The sequence below is a fragment of the Thalassophryne amazonica genome, chromosome 11 (assembly GCF_902500255.1).
Source record: "Thalassophryne amazonica chromosome 11, fThaAma1.1, whole genome shotgun sequence".
In the NCBI taxonomy this organism is placed as follows: Eukaryota; Metazoa; Chordata; class Actinopteri; order Batrachoidiformes; family Batrachoididae; genus Thalassophryne; species Thalassophryne amazonica.
In genome coordinates, this window is record NC_047113.1 from 19,334,532 (window position 1) to 19,351,628 (window position 17,097).

A 17,097-nucleotide genomic window follows, 5' to 3' on the forward strand; every position below is an offset into this window, starting at 1 on the left:
GATATTCTTGATATTCGTGAAGCATGTTTTTGCCTGTCAAAAAATCTTCCACAAATGTCACACACCACCCTCATTTCGTCTCACGTCGTGGAGGTCGCAACTGAGCACGTTGATCCGTGTTGATGAGTAGTGATCCTTAATAGAACGTGACAATGTTCGTAGTGGTTCCTGTGATGGTTCTTGGAGCCCACACTATCACGCGTTATTACAAACTGACACGAAAACTGTCAAGTTTTGACACGACTTGTAACGCGGCGTCACATTTCACTGCGCACCACGATGAATCAGTTTTCTGTCACGTGCGCACAATTAAACTCGGCTCCAAGTGTCATTCCACACTTCCTGCTGAAGCTCCTCAGGACGCTCCTGCAGGTGTTCCACCTGCTGTTGTAACCGATGAGCGGGAGAAAGAGTCTGAGCAACCAGAGGAGCGAGAGGAGACTCACGTGCAGCCAGACATCTCTGCACCTCCTCCAGTCCGGAGGAGGAAGAGGCGTGCGCACAATTAAACCCTGCTGCACCGCATTCAGTTTAATTGCTGACACCAAGTCGGCTAAAAGACTAATTTCAGTGCTCTTCAGCGTGCTCCTGCAGGTGTTCCACCTGCTGCATGTGCCTGATGTTTGGGAAAATGCACGAGACGAGAGCCGCATGAAGCCACACATCTGGCTCTGTCCTCCTCCTCCTCCTCCTCCTCTCTGCGCCACTCCATGGCACAGAGCCCAACTACGCATGCAGTCACAAAATTCTTCTGAAAAACTGGAGCGATCTGAATTAGGTTGGAATTCACCTTGTTCACAAAGTGACAGAACTTAACGATGCGCTGTTACACACAATAGCGCGCAACAACGCAGAACACTATTCTTGACCGTGCATAATGGTTCCTGATAATTCTCCAGCAACATGTGCCATTAATCGTAACGTGTGGTAACAGGTTGCAGCAGTTCCTGAGGACACCTGATGCCTCTGCCCCGAATCATCACATTCGTGATCAGCGGCCAAGAATGTGTAATTCGTGGCATTCGTGACTTGTCGTTATGTGTAAACGCAGCATAAAGGCTGAAGATTATTCTAATTATGCAAAAATGATACATTTAAATTCCAACATAACTGCTACGTCTGATGTGTGTACTAGAGTTCCTTGATTGAGGAGAATAGCATCAACTTAGAACATAGTGCCATTTTGGGGCCAACTGTGCTGAACTATTCAATGAACCTTTTATGTTTTCAACATTTTTTTAAATCATTTAACCACATACAGCAACACATCCAGGTAGAGGTGCTATCAAAATAAATATAAAAATAGTTAAGCTATTCAATTTACAATTAATGATGATTTATTTAATTAATTTAAAGCCTGATTTATGCTTCTGCAGCTCTGTAACTCCATGTCATGCAATGACGTGCGTGACAGTTTTAAAGTTCTCCATCCCTGGATTATGCTTTACTATGGATAAATCTGACCCTCAACAAGCTTTTCTTTCTACAATCATCACCTCCAATTCAAAGGTAAGCTGTACAATTTCATCTTTTTCAGACTCGGTGCTGTAAAGTTGCAGACTTTTCTGATCCATTTGTGATCAGCGTGCACACCGCAAAAATTAAAATATAAGAGGAAAGAGTGAAAGCAGAAAAGTGTCAAATCACAGCCTTTTGCATCTAATTTATCAGGCGCACGTCAAGCTGCGGGTCCGAGTCTGAGCATGGTTTGAAAAAAATAAACGGCTGGTCTTTTAATCACAGAAATGCCTCCGGTCCCACTTTCCTCAAATCGGCGAGTGTCAGCGCGCTGAACCTTAATTTGTACCTCCGTTACTGTGCATGTCCAGACTGCTTGGGGTTTTTAATGGAAATACATTGTAATCGGACAGGACATTTTATCCGATGTGAGCGAAAATCCGTTATACAACCCCAAATCCAATAAAGTTGGGATGTTGTGTAAAATGTAAATAAAAACAGAATACAACGATTTGCAAATCATCTTCAACTGAATACACCACAAAGACAAGATATTTAATGTTCAAACTGATAAACTTTATTGTTTTAGTGCAAATATTTGCTCATTTTGAAATGGATGCCTGCAACACGTTTCAAAAAAGCTGAGACAGTGGTATGTTTACCACTGTGTTACATCACCTTTCCTTCTAACAACACTCCATAAGCATTTGGGAACTGAGGACACTAATTGTTGAAGCTTTGCAGGTGGAATTCTTTCCCATTCTTGCTTGATGTGTGACTTCAGCTGTTCAACAGTCCAGGGTCTCCGTTGTCGTATTTTGTGCTTCATAATGTGCCACACATTTTCAATGGGCGACAGGTCTGGACTGCAGGCAGGCCAGTCTAGTACCCGCACTCTTTTACTACGAAGCCACACTGTTGTAACACGTGCAGAATGTGGCTTGGCATTGTCTTGCTGAAATAAGCAGGAAAGTCCCTGAAAAAGACGTTACTTGGATGGCAGCATGTGTTGCTCCAAAATCTGCATGTACCTTTCAGCATTGATGGTGCCATCACAGATGTGTAAGTTGCTCATGTCATGGGCACTAACACACCCCCATACCATCAGAGATGCTGGCTTTTGAACTTTGCGCTGGTAACAATCTGGATGGTCTTTTTCCTCTTTTGTCCTCGAGCACACTTTTCCACTTTGTGTCTGTCCATTTCAAATAAGCTCGGGCCCAGAGAAGGCGGTGGCGTTTCTGGATGTTGTTGATGTATGGTTTTCGCTTTGCATGGTAGAGTTTTGACTTGCACTTGTACATGTAGCGACGAACTGTGTTAGCTGACAATGGTTTTCTGAAGTGTTCCTGAGCCCACGCGGTAAGATCCTTTACACAATGATGTCGGTTTTTAATGCAATGCCGCCTGAGGGATTAAAGGTCACGGACATTCAATGTTGGTTTTCCGCCTTGCCGCTTATGTGCAGAAAGTTCTCCAGATTCTCTGAATCTTCTGATTATATTATGGACTGTAGATGATGGAATCCCTGAATTCCTTGCAAATGAATGTTGAGAAACATTGTTATTAAACTGTTGGACTATTTTTTCACACAGTTCACAAAGTGGTGATCCTCGCCCCATCTTTGCTTGTGAATGGCTGAGCCTTTTGGGGATGCTCCTTTTATACCCAATCATGACACTCACCTGTTTCCAATAAACCTGTTCACCTGTGGAATGTTCCACACAGGTGTTCTTTGAGGATTCATCAACTTTCCCAGTCTTTTGTTGCCACTGTCCCAGCTTTTTTGAAATGTGTTGCAGGCATCCATTTCAAAATGAGCAAATATTTGCACAAAAACAAAAAAGTCTATCAGTTTGAACATTAAATATCTTGTCTTTGTGGTGTATTCAACTGAATATAGGTGGAAGAGGATTTGCAAATCATTGTATTCTGTTTTTAATTTACATTTCACACAACGTACCAATTTCATTGGAACTGGGGTTGCATATGGTGTTTTTACATGGAAAACAATACAAAAACATTTGGACTTTTTTGTCCGGTGACTGTGAATATCTGGTTTATATGATGACTGTTGAGTTTCACTGTACATGGGACTGAACAATAAATTTACCTCTCAAAGTTTTGACAATGATGTCAGCTTCCATCCCACACGGCTGACTTTATTTTCCCAAATTTTTCTTCTGTTCGAAGGGAATCTGCACCCTGTACTGTACTGTACCCTGGGAGGACTCCATGGAGGAGGCATTTGAGCGGAAGCACCTGCGGTATTTTGAGTTGGCCGCGGAAGTGTGACATTATGGCTGGAATGCTGAAGTCTGCCCTGTGGAGTTTGGGTGCAGAGGCTTCGTGGGAACGTCTACCACAAAACTCCTGAGGGACATGGGAATCAGGGGCCAGAACCTGCGCACAGCCATCAAAGCCGCATCAGAGGCAGCCGAAAGGTGCGGTCAGTGGCTCTGGTTGAAGAGGAATGACCCCAATTGGGCCCCCAAGTAGTGCAACAGGAGGTATGCGGTCAGCCAGTCTAGGCCTGACTCAGAGAACCGGACGTCCCTGCCATGCACAGTCCCTTGAGATGTCTCATGTTTCATGGCTAATTGGGCTTGGGACGCAAGCTCAGGTTTGATCACCCTGTAGCTGGCCGCCTCTGGAGAGGGTGTATAGTGTTAAGGGCCGAAATACCCTATGACCCAGAGGAACACTACTGATGATGCGTACTCGTAAATTCAATTCCTCTTCTTACCCATAAATCCAACTCCCCTTCAAGTCCACCATCCATCATTCACCTACAAGTCCACCAAGCGTATGTGCTTGCACAATAATAACACCTCATTCTGTGTTTCTGGAATCACATCTTTTTTTTTTTTACTCGCCATGTCGTTACTCTCAATCAAGGGGCTCTAGTGTGTACTTGTGATATTTTAGATCTCCCTCCCTGGGACAAATTAAGTTAACTTTTTGCTCAACTTTGCACCCTGCATAACGTTACCTCCAGTTCGACTGCTAGCATGAGGAATGCTCGACAAAGCGCCTGCTACAGGATATCGCCTGGGACAGTTCACCACTCCCTGAAAGCAACACACAGTATAAATCATACAACTTTAGTATCTTCAACTGTGATTTACTAAAAACATTACAGGTACTTTTATGTATGGACAAAAAAAAAAAAAACCTGTTATTGCACAAGGTCACTTACAATATGAAATTTTGCAATTATGTGAGATTTTCAGTACATACAACACAAAGCAAATGCTTTAAACAGAAAAATATTAAAGTTTCCAAGCTAACCATATTTCACCAGTGAGAAAATAAATCAAGCATTAATAGATAAAATGTGCATTGCTATTAGTTCTTCGCCAAACATTTTGCAGTGAAACAGTGGCATTTCCACACATGAACAAGATCAAAATGTCATGTTCATACAACACTGACACACACACACACACACACCTGTGCAGACAGTGCTGCAGGCTGCATGAAGCTGGACAGACTGTGGGTAGAAGACTCCATATCACTGTCTGACAGCTCACTGCCAGATCGCACTGAAGTTACGCTACTGCTCATACCTGCAGGCCCCATGGAGTAAAACATCTCTGCAGGAAAACACAGTTGCATGCTGAAGAATGTGTTCTACGATTCACATTATGACCGTAATCCAAATTACGCCTGAGGAGATGAGTATAGTCAGTCAGTAAATGAGGCTGTCAGTTAACAGTGGTGTTGTCTTTGGGTTCCATCCCTTATTGCTGTTGACTGTATCCTTGAGGAAGACACTGAATCCCGGTTGTGCTCAACTTTGGGGCATACAGACCAAACATATGTGGGAAAAAGAATGAAAGACGTAATTTCTGGATTACCCACAACCTGATTTTAAGAATAGGATGCCTATATTATATATGATGCAGGTATTATTGGGACTAGATTTAAATGCAAAATGTTATTTAGATAAAAATTTTCTATCTCAGCTAATCATTTTGAGATGAGTGCTGTTGTTGGGTACCTCCATTCTGCAGGGCACTGACATAGGGGTACAGGTCTGGCTCATCGTCCCACTCCCTGTCCCTAGGACTGCAGCCCAGCTGCTTGCTGAGGTCCTCCTCAATCATACGCAGGTCATCTGAGTCCAAGGGACGGCTGTGTAACCTCCCACACTTACTCTCTGGCTCTGATGGAGGGAGGACAGAGACATGGCTATGTATGGTGTTTAAGTGTTCGTCACATTTAAGTGGCCTTCACAGATGTTTATGACTCTACTCTTTCAGAGAATACATAAGGTGAGGTGAGTGGAGGTAGATTGTGTTTGGCCCTGATTGTGTTCAAATGTATACCGTAAAGTAATAACATGTGAACTGTAGCCTTACAGTAGTGCAGTTTAAAGTATGTAACTGTACGTTTCACTGTACCAGTGTCGATGCAGAGGGCTGAAAGAAGATCGATAAGATGGGTTATTAGATCTGGAGAAAGCAGCATGTGGATACAGCCTACCTTCCCGTTTAACTCAAACTAAGAGAGAGAGAGAGACAACAATACATACACACACAAAGTCAGTATCAGGTGAACCTGTTTTCTTATCAATGTCACACATGACAAGTTTCTTGGTGTGTCTGAACTACACAAACAATGTGCACACCTTTGGTCCAGGCAGCATGTCATTCTGTTTGATCTTGACAGTGGTTTCAATGAAACCTGAGCAGCTTCCTATGAGCAGCAGATGAGGAGGAGGAGAGGAAGCAGCTTTCAGGGGCTTCTTTTCTTTCTGTTCATCTTCTTCCTCTTTTCCTTTATTTGTGGCTGACACTTGGTGATACTGCTCAGAAAGGCCCTACAAAATAAAAATAAAATCTCTGAAAGGTCTGGTTATGAATCTATGTGATCTAATACCCCCATCACACATACGGCAATTGAGGCTGAATGGCGTCAGAATGACACATCTGGCCACAGTCAGGAAGTACTGAGGTATGGTCTAAAGACAAACGGACAGCAGTCTCTGAGGAGTCTTCATATTTGGTCCCATTCACTCAGCTGTCCCGAGTGTTGCACATGTTTAAAACACTCTTGGAGCCATCAAGATGGGATGCACATCTGACAACATTCTATGTCCAGTTTCTGCGTCATCTGATCTCAATCTACATATTCTGATGGCATTGTAACAGCATTTGAAACGATCTGATCGTGGTTGATTAAGCTCTGAGATGGATCGGTCACAGCAAACCCTGCCGGAATGTTGTGCCACACTTGTCCACTTCCTCTGGACCCCGGCCAGGGAGGACAAAGGAAATGTTGATATGTAATAACACATATGTGGCACCCATTCATCATGTGTAGTGGGTGTGAGCAATCAAACTGAAAGTACCGTGTGCTGCTGTACCTCTCCATGGTCTCATTCGCAGTAATGCCTGTCAGAGCTGAACAGATCTCACTGCTGTAATATACATATTATTACTTGATCATAATGAGCAGTGTGGAGTTTTCACGGCAGCCAATGAAGGCAAAAACCTGATTTCACAAATAAAATTCTCCTCTCTCCTAAAAATATTACCATCATGGTAAGTATAGTTGGCCCTCACAGGGTAAATTCACCCTTTTCCAAGACGCCAAACACAGTAGACAGCACACATTTCTCAGACAAAATCACTTTTCATTTCAGATTAAAAACCAATGATACTGAGTGGAGGTGTGTATATGGTCCACACCTAATCCTGGTTTCATCTTAGAAGCAGGAAAGTTGTACATGTACCATAATCTTTACATAAAAACTTTGCAATAAAAGACAATTCCTTATAACTTATTTATTGGAGAATTAAAGGAGGTGGTCAATGAAGACTATAATTAAAGGTGTAATAGCTTCGAATTTCCACAATAATGATTCAAATTAGTTTCTGCTCAATTTATTTTATTTATATAGCTCCAAATTACAACAAAAGTCACCTCAAGGCTCTTTGCAAGGGTAAGATCTAAACTTACTCTCCCCCAAAACAAGCACGGTAGCAACAACGGTAAGTAATAGTGCCAATAGATAATTAACAAAAGGTTTTGTTGAACTCTATTTATGATAAAGTACCTTTAATTCTGTGGCATAAACACAAAATTCAAGCAGATACGCAATTTATGTGAGTATCTTGTTTCAATTTATACAACTTAAAACGTGCCAATTCGTGACGGCGTCGCCTCGAGGCACCTTACACAAAACATTTCTAGGACAAAGTAAAATACAATTAAAAGTTTAAAAAAGCATAATAAAATGTAAAAAGTTAAAAGAATTTTAAAAAGATGGCAACATAACATTCTAACTATAAGTCTGATTAAAAGATGTGTCTTTAGTCTGTTCTTAAAAGAATCTGAATGTCTTATTGAGGCTGGAAGACCATTCCACAAAACAAGAGCACGGTATGAAAAGGCTCTCTGTCCCGCAGACCTTTTCTTCACCCTTGAGACACAGAGCACGTCCTGCATCCTGTGAACGCAGAGCCCGGGCATAAGGTTCAACTAAATCAGCCAGGCAGGCCGGTTGCCAGTCCATGAACAATTTTATAGGCCAATAGCAGAACCTTGAATCTGTTCTAACAGAGACAGGTATAGCCAATGATGAGATACCAGAATATGTGTAATATGGTAAAACCTTCTGCTTCGTGTCAAGATCTGACAGCAGCATTTTGAACCAGCTGAAGACCCCTAATGCTGGACTGCGGTAACCCTAAAAGTAGCACATTACAAGATTCCAATCTGGAAGAAACAAAAGCATGGATCAGGGTCTCAGCATCAGCCATAGACAGGATGGAATAAATCCTCATTATATTTTGCAGATGGAAAAAGGCATTTTTCATAATATCCCTAGTATGGAGGCAAAGGACAATGCAGGATCGAAACTCACCCAAGGTTCCTCACCTTATTTGTATGAGGTATGACACACAAACCCAGGTCAAGCGTTAGCTGCTCAAATGAGCCAATATTTTGCTAGACCAAGAACATCACTTTCAGTCTTATCAGAGTTTTAAAGTAGGAAGTTACTAGACATCCAGCCTCTCACTGATGCAAACAATCTGCTAGTGTTTTTATAGAAATTAGATTACCAGCAGTTACGGCATGTACAACTGAGTATCATCAGCATAGCAATGAAAGGCAATCCCAAAATGCCGCAATACATGCCCAAGGGGTGCTATACAAAGAGAGAAAAGCTTGTTACTGAAATAATCTTTTGAATCTTAGTTCAATCTTTTGATTGAAATAATCCTGTAGGAGGCAAAACTTTTCAGATGACCCTTGTGTAAGTATGTTACTATGTTATCAATGTAACATATATTTATCCTTTGTTGTACATTTCATAATGTAATTACAGAAATTGTAGTTATGCTGAAAAATTTTCACTCATGTAACTTTTTATGAATACTTGTTTAATTAACAAGTTGTCTATCACATCAAATTTATACCTACATTCATAAATTTACAACTTAAAACACTGGTGTGGTTTGTTTATATCTAAAGGTGTAATGTACAACATTCAAGATGTCAGTTAATATTTGTTTATAAAGCTGTAATAGTGTTTGAAGCACAGGATTCAGATTTCATCTGTGTGTTTCTCCAACCCACACCAAGTAAACTAAAACCTTTGGATTTGGTCTGCTGTTTGTGTAAAAGTATAGTACAATGCACACACCAATTGAGGTGGCTTATGCTGTGATTTGGCACTATATAAATAAATGGAATTTAAGGACATTGTTTATGTTGTACTTGTTAAATAAAATGAAATCTTGCATCACATGGTGTTTTTTGGTTCTTTGGAAACATATGACGAGGTATATGACTTGTGGTGGTGTTGTAATCCTGTCTTTCTATAGCCACAATAACATTTCAAGTTAATTATTTTTTAAATGTTTCAAAGTGAAAGTTTTTTTGTTTTGTTTTTTAAAAACAGTTTTTACACACATTTGCATTACTGGCTTTTAAATGATATATATAATTTTGCTTGCTCGTTCGGCTCCTAAATTATTATCTGCTATAATTTGCCCACTGCGGAGGATGTAAAAGATCGCTACTGAAAATCATGATTATTTAAAAGTGTACAAATACACAGTGAAAAAAAAAAATCCCACTTTTTTTCTCAGCTTTCACCACCTCTCGCTTCACCTTCTGGTGCATTTCCTTGTACTCCTATCTACTTTCTTCAGCTCTCAGAACAATGTTGTATTGGTTATCACTCATTTAAAGCTGTTTTATCACATTTCAGGGTAAGTGGAAATGCTACAACAAATAATTAGGGTTAACTTAATAAAAACCAAAAATGTTACACTCCAAGAAAAAAAAGAGACAAAAAATGTAAAGATCAACAAAAAGAAAAAAGCTATCAGACTTACCAAAAAAAAAAAAAAAAGTCCTTTAATCAGACATTGTGGGGACCCTCACCTGCAGTGTTCCAGTGGAGTCATAAAACAGCTGTACAGAGTTCAGCTGGAGGACCTTGTGTAGGAAGGCAGGGGGCTGGTGGATGTCAACAGGCACAGCGGTCTGGCTGGCTGGGTCCCGCACTGCCTCGTCAAAGTACTCTAGCCTAGGGCATCACCATGCCAACAAATAAACTCATCAGTAACATTTACAAAAAAACAAAACAAAAAAAAAAACAAAAAACAAAAGAAACAAACAAAAAGATTAGAACGTCCATCAATCTATACATTCCATCCTGTTGATTCTGACTAACATCTTGAGGCAATCTCAATCCAGAAAATACACATTCAAATATGAGTTCAGTTTCACTAAATAACTGACCAAGATCTGTACTGATGAAATATAATTTTCACTTGTTTTGATGTTGCTTGCATGTCAAGATAAAGCCCACAATTAAAGATGTACTCTTTAATTTAGTAAACCCTAAAGCAGAAGTACAATTCTTAAAAACAAAACAAGTTTTTGTGATGACTAGACCGTTCTTACCACTGACCTCAGATCGACACAGCATTCCTGAGATACTGGCCATGAAAACAAAACAAAGGCTTTAACAGTTTCATTACTGTAAATTAAAATTAATTAAATAAAAATAAAACCTCACAGAGATACGGTGTATGTGGAGCCCAACTACAGACAGAACGATTCATAAGCAACTAGCTGGTGATAAACTCATTTGAAGACTAAATGAGCAACACCAGTATGGACATTTTGAATGCTGCCATAAATGTTAATTTGACAACTTCCCAAACTCTTATACTGACAAAAACATGAACACAAATTGCCATAATTTGGAGCCACTGTGTGAATGGCTTCATTATTTAAAGTTTCCAATTCACCTAATATTCATGTCTTTGGAAGTGGGTGAAAGCTAGAGCACCCAGAGGGAACCCGTGCAAACACGTGGAGAACATGCAAACTCTACACAGAAAGGACTGTGTGGGAAGTGATCCAATGACCTTCCTGCTGTGAGGCAACATTACTAAGCACTACGGCACCAGTACACACGTGACTGTTCAGGGCACAGAACTGTACGCAGAATACACAGTTCGACTCTGCATAGCATGATTATACAAAGATGCTTTTTTGTTTCCATAAGTCACCAACATTTCACCTCATGTCCACAGACTGTGTATATTATTCTAATTTCATGATCTGTGCAGGAGGCGTGGTCTTGTGCCTCAGTGCAAGAGGTGTGACAACAGCTCACAGCCTATTGTGTGAGTTGACAGAGGAAACAGCAAACCAGGCAGCTGAAGTGAGCATTCGGATTATTTAACCAAGAAACTTTGGAAGCATTAACAGAATTAGTTGATTTATCTTTTCCTTCTGAAATATTAACTTATAAGCGAAAGCGTACTGATCCTGCAGGTGTTGTTGAATCACTGTCCCCAGATGAGATCAGTCCACATTCAAGTTTAGATGCCACCAATTTATGACAAAAGTTCACATTTTATATGAATCAGCTTAAAATTTCACAGATGAGATGGGCGCTGAATAGCGACACTATATACAGTGATTTCAAATCTGCACAGAGTGAGGTTTTATGACATGCGGTCATTTGGTCAAAATAAAACAAACTTAAAATGGACAAAATTATTAAAGTTATTCTGGCAGAAAACAAAATATATAATGCGCTGCACAGTAAATTCATCCCAACATGAATGACAAGAGATGTAATCCAATACATAAACAATTAATGAAAAACAAAGTTTACATTTACACCGTCTCACGGTGCTAAAGTGGCTGACAGCAGCTCCCTGCTGCTCACGGATCAAAGCTACTCTACGTAAAACCGAACTCGTAACGAACTGTGACTTCAAATACAATATAAACAGGTTCCCAGTTCAAGACTGTCCCTGGTCATTCTCTATGTAACATATAGTTGAATCACGAAGGCATCAGTTTTAAAACTTACACAAATTAGCATGCAGATCCATAGCGGATCTGCTGTGGTGACCCCACTGAAAAAGAGAGAAGCTGAAAGACAAATATATATTCCCAATAATGTGATATTTTTATTTTTTTAAAATAGACATGCTGCAAATATAGGTTACCGTTGTGAGACTTGAACACCTGCATGATATTGTGGGATTTGACACTTCTGGGGACAGCTTGTCATTGCGCAACACAAGCACAGCATCACTTCACATGGAAAGATGGTGTATTGTTGGTTTTCGGCTGCAATCAATGAAGCAAGTCAACGAAAAGTGCAAGGGTTTTTTTTCCGGTTCCAGTAAAGAAGGGAAGACGAGGCAAATAGGAGCGATTGTGTCAGTAAGTTCGAAACCTACACACCTTGACAGAGTAGCTCTGGTCTCTCATCGACACCTGCACAACTGCCTCGACATGTTCGAGCTCCAGATCATAAACAAACTGCAACACATGACCACTTTCCATCACATCTTCACTTTTTCTTTACATTTTCACTTTGTTTGCTGTGTAATTTGCCAAAAAACTCAGAGAAAGTGCCATGTTTCTGATGGGCACAGATGAGTGACTGGGCGATAATGGGGCTGTCCCCGGAAGTAGAATTATTGCATCATATGCTCTTTCATTTTAACCCTTTATCACCCACCCTCAAACAAGACTACAGTAACCTATAGATTTCCAAACAAGGGCAGCAAAGTGGCTTAGTGGTTTGCACTGCTGCCTCACAATAAGAAGGTTGTGGGACTGCTTCCCACCCGTTACTTCTGTGTGGAGTTTGCATGTTTTCCCCGTGTTTGCATGAATTCCCGCTGGGTGCTCTGGCTTCTTCCCACATCCAAAGACATGCAGGTTAGGTGAAATGAAAACTCTAAATTGACAGTAGGTGTGAATGAGTTTGTGTGTCTATATGTAGCCCTGCGATAGACTGGCATCTTGTCCAGAGTGTGGCCCATGACTGCCCATGATCCTTGATTTGAGTATGAGGTGACAGAAAATTAATGAATGACTTCCAATCATGTACAAGGAAGCTGTTTATTTTGTGTACACTGTAATCATGACATTAGCCTGTTAGTATTTCATTAACTATGTGTGTAGTCGATGAAAATAAAATTGGTGTTCAAGTTCTCTCTTTCCAACATATTTCTATTGCAGTTTAATTCATCAGAAAAGGAACCAAGAACGGAGTAACTGCCAAATATCGGTGTAAACCAACAAAATTTTAATATTCCATTTCAAAATGCTCAATTATAAAAACAGGTAACGTGAGAAGGAAACAAGTTGCCGCCTTTTTTGTATGTGCAGGGGGCTATTCCTGTTACCACAATGATTGTGACATACAAATTCACTTTCACAGAAATGTTATTTGAAAAATACAAATAAAGCATATACAACCCCTGGCAAAAATTATGGAATCACGGGCCTCGGAGGATGTTCATTCAGTTGTTTAATTTTGTAGAAAAAAAAGCAGATCACAGACATGACACAAAACTAAAGTCATTTCAAATGGCAACTTTCTGGCTTTAAGAAACACTATAAGAAATCAGGAGAAAAAATTGTGGCAGTCAGTAACGGTTACTTTTTTAGACCAAGCAGAGGGAAAAAAATATGGAATCACTCAATTGTGAGGAAAAAATTATGGAATCATGAAAAACAAAAGAACGCTCCAACACATCACTAGTATTTTGTTGCACCACCTCTGGCTTTTATAACAGCTTGCAGTCTCTGAGGCATGGACTTAATGAGTGACAAACAGTACTCTTCATCAATCTGGCTCCAACTTTCTCTGATTGCTGTTGCCAGATCAGCTTTGCAAGTTGGAGCCTTGTCATGGACCATTTTCTTCAACTTCCACCAATGATGTTCATTTGGATTAAGGTCCGGACTATTTGCAGGCCATGACATTGACCCTATGTATCTTTTTGCAAGGAATGTTTTCACAGTTTTTGCTCTATGGCAAGATGCATTATCATCTTGAAAAATGATTTCATCATCCCCAAACATCCTTTCAATTGATGGGATAAGAAAAGTGTCCAAAATATCAACGTAAACTTGCGCATTTATTGATGATGTAATGACAGCCATCTCCCCAGTGCCTTTACCTGACATGCAGCCCCATATCATCAATGACTGTGAAAACTTACATGTTCTCTTCAGGCAGTCATCTTTATAAATCTCATCGGAACGGCACCAAACAAAAGTTCCAGCATCATCACCTTGCCCAATGCAGATTTGAGATTCATCACTGAATATGACTTTCATCCAGTCATCCACAGTCCACGATTGCTTTTCCTTAGCCCATTGTAACCTTGTTTTTTTTCTGTTTAGGTGTTAATGATGGCTTTCGTTTAGCTTTTCTGTGTGTAAATCCCATTTCCTTTAGGTGGTTTCTTACAGTTCGGTCACAGACGTTGACTCCAGTTTCCTCCCATTCGTTCCTCATTTCTTTTGTTGTGCATTTTCGATTTTTAAGACATATTGCTTTAAGTTTTCTGTCTTGACACTTTGATGACTTCCTTGGTCTACCAGTATGTTTGCCTTTAACAACCTTCCCATGTTGTTTGTATTTGGTCCAGAGTTTAGACACAGCTGACTGTGAACAACCAACATCTTTTGCAACATTGCGTGATGATTTACCCTCTTTTAGGAGTTTGATAATCCTCTCCTTTGTTTCTCTCATGTTGGGGCCAAGATTCATGTCAGTCCACTTGGTGCAACAGCTCTCCAAGGTGTGATCACTCCTTTTTAGATGCAGACTAACAAGCAGATCTGATTTGATGCAGGTGTTAGTTTTGGGGATGAAAATTTACAGGGTGATTCCATAATTTATTCCTCAGAATTGAGTCCATATTTTTTTCCCTCTGCTTGGTCTAAAAAAGTAACCGTTACTGACTGCCCCAATTATTTTTCCTGATTTCTTATAGTGTTTCTTAAAGCCAGAAAGTTGCCATTTGAAATGACTTTAGTTTTGTGTCATGTCTGTGATCTGCTTTTTTCCTACAAAATTAAACACCTGAAAGAACATCCTCCGAGGCCAGTGATTCCATAATTATTGCCAGGGGTTGTAGAACATCCTCACAAAGGAATATTTTGTAAGCCTGCAAACTTAAATTTTTTTTTTTAAATGACTTCTTTTTCCTGCTTTGTGTCACAATTTATAAGTGCTGATCGATGGAGACAGAGAGAATGATTGAGATATAGAGCGATGGATAATGATCGAGGACAGATACAGATGTATATACAAGAATACTGACCTTTTGATATGCACCTCTAAGGCAAGACCTGTTTCCAGGTCCAGGGGCTGGTGCTCGACGCGGACAATAGTGTCTAGGAAGGTGACTTTAATACGACGGAGGACTGCACACACAGACAGGAAAAGAAACATGTAAATTATTTTTATTAACATACCTCATTCGAATCCATGTAATGTTTACAAGTTGCTCAATGCAAAAATATTTCCCATTCCTATGAATGCCATGGCTGTAGGACAACCTGTTTGTCTGAGTGAACCAATTACACTTCTATACTCTCTCAGACACACAAATAGACACACAGCTTTAACTCACCTGTCTCAATGGTTTGTGCAAACATCTCAAGCCCCTCCAGTGGAGCAGGTGGCTCCTCTGATGCCTCTGGAGGATCCTTCAAACACTCCTGTGCCAGCTGCATGCTGGAGGTCATGCTTGATGACCATGCTTGGGAGTCCCAAGTCCCACCTAAACAGAAAACAAACCATATGCAAAAAACAATTTGATGCTTCCTTGGGTGTATTCGCAAGATACTTCCCACCACCCTATTTTCTCTTTCAGTCAAGTCTCCCCCACTTAAAACATGAGGCAATCCACCAAAGAAAAAATGGGCTATATTAAGCCTAGTGATACATAAACGTGCCTATATTAATTAGAATTACTGTTATATTCTGTACTCATAATAATGAAGAGATGTCCTGATCAGGTTTTTTTGTTGCTCTGATCAGAATCAGTTAATATTCTCCATCTGCCGATACCAACTCCAAATGCTTGTATTTTGCACAGAGCAAAATACAAAATACCTACATTAATAGTGTAGCACAGGCATTGTTTTATCATGCACATGCATTGTTCTGGATAATTCATCATCATTTCAAAACTTCACATGTAAATTAGTGTATAATCTGGTTCTTCAAGGTGACCAAACCTCAACATTGTAGATGCACACTGTGAGCTTACTGAGATCCCCCCCCACCCCCGAAGATGTTTCAATGGATATTAACACAATACATGTTAATCTTCTGAAAAACGCAGAGTTTATGATTATTCATTAAACGTGTTGGCCACCAGAGAGCGCCAAAGTTGTATGAAAACCACAAATTTGACTACTTTGGTGCTGCCTGGTGGCCAACGTGTACAATCCCTCACTGATTTATTTTATTTATTTTTTTTGCTGTTTTAAAGAGGGTAAGTATTGCCCTTTCTAATACAATAAAAATCTTGCTGGGGGATTAAACGCGTATTGAGTAATAGCCTTCACAAATATGAGTATTTCTGGAAATTCACCAACTTGAAGCGCCCCTATAGTCAGTGCGTTCAATCCCCCAACCCAAATTAGTGATTATTTGAAGAACTGTCCTCCTATAATATTTAGATCCCAAAAGTACTTTGGGGGATTGAATGCATTTCATGTAAGAGCTGTCTAGAACTTCCCTGTTCACCAAATTCCAGTTTTAGGCCATACTGAGTGTGAACTTTGATGATCCCTGGCAAGGTCACCGTAGGGAATTTGGCCAATTTTTTGGTGTATGTTTGTTTGGTGGAGGGTGTATCCAGTTACCAGTTATCCAGAAGTTTGAGCAAAATCTGAGTTGGTCACTATCCCAGCCTGCCTGCCTGAAAAATTGGCTCTTAACAGTGTTCTTTTTACTCGCCCCTCTGGCTGCGGGCCTGTACTGTCTCTATTAACAAGAGGAAAATCAACACAACGATTCATTTATTTTTTTGTGGAAATAAAAACCTAATTGACCAGGGCGCAGGTCATATCACACGCACTGTCTCACAGACTATGCATATTTGAAACAATGTGAAATGTGTGTTTGAAACTTTCACTGTGGCACTGCCTGCTACAGGTCTGTACTGCAGAACAAGATTGATGCACACTGTTGATGATCTCTGTGAATAACACAGGCTTGTACACATTTAAAGCAGAGCATTAAACCGTTTTTAAAATGCACAGTGGGGCTCTGTAAATAAGAAGTAGCTTTTACTTTGTTCTGTTTTCTACCATCGCTCTTATACA

The 17,097-nt window shown here is 40.2% G+C and overlaps 1 protein-coding gene across 2 annotated transcripts in view; it reads right to left on the reverse strand.

Annotated features, from left to right (window-relative positions):
- The window catches only part of atg2a (autophagy related 2A), a 59,635-nt gene that overhangs the window by 34,257 nt on the left and 8,281 nt on the right, over positions 1–17,097 (reverse strand). For both annotated transcript variants that reach the window (XM_034180909.1, XM_034180908.1), the window contains exons 3-10: positions 15,393–15,542; positions 15,081–15,183; positions 9,862–10,006; positions 6,092–6,283; positions 5,865–5,964; positions 5,462–5,626; positions 4,912–5,054; positions 4,451–4,529 (exon numbers count right to left, since the gene is read on the reverse strand). In XM_034180909.1, coding sequence (XP_034036800.1) covers positions 4,451–4,529; positions 4,912–5,054; positions 5,462–5,626; positions 5,865–5,964; positions 6,092–6,283; positions 9,862–10,006; positions 15,081–15,183; positions 15,393–15,542 — 1,077 coding nt within the window. The remainder of the gene's footprint in view (positions 1–4,450; positions 4,530–4,911; positions 5,055–5,461; positions 5,627–5,864; positions 5,965–6,091; positions 6,284–9,861; positions 10,007–15,080; positions 15,184–15,392; positions 15,543–17,097) is intronic.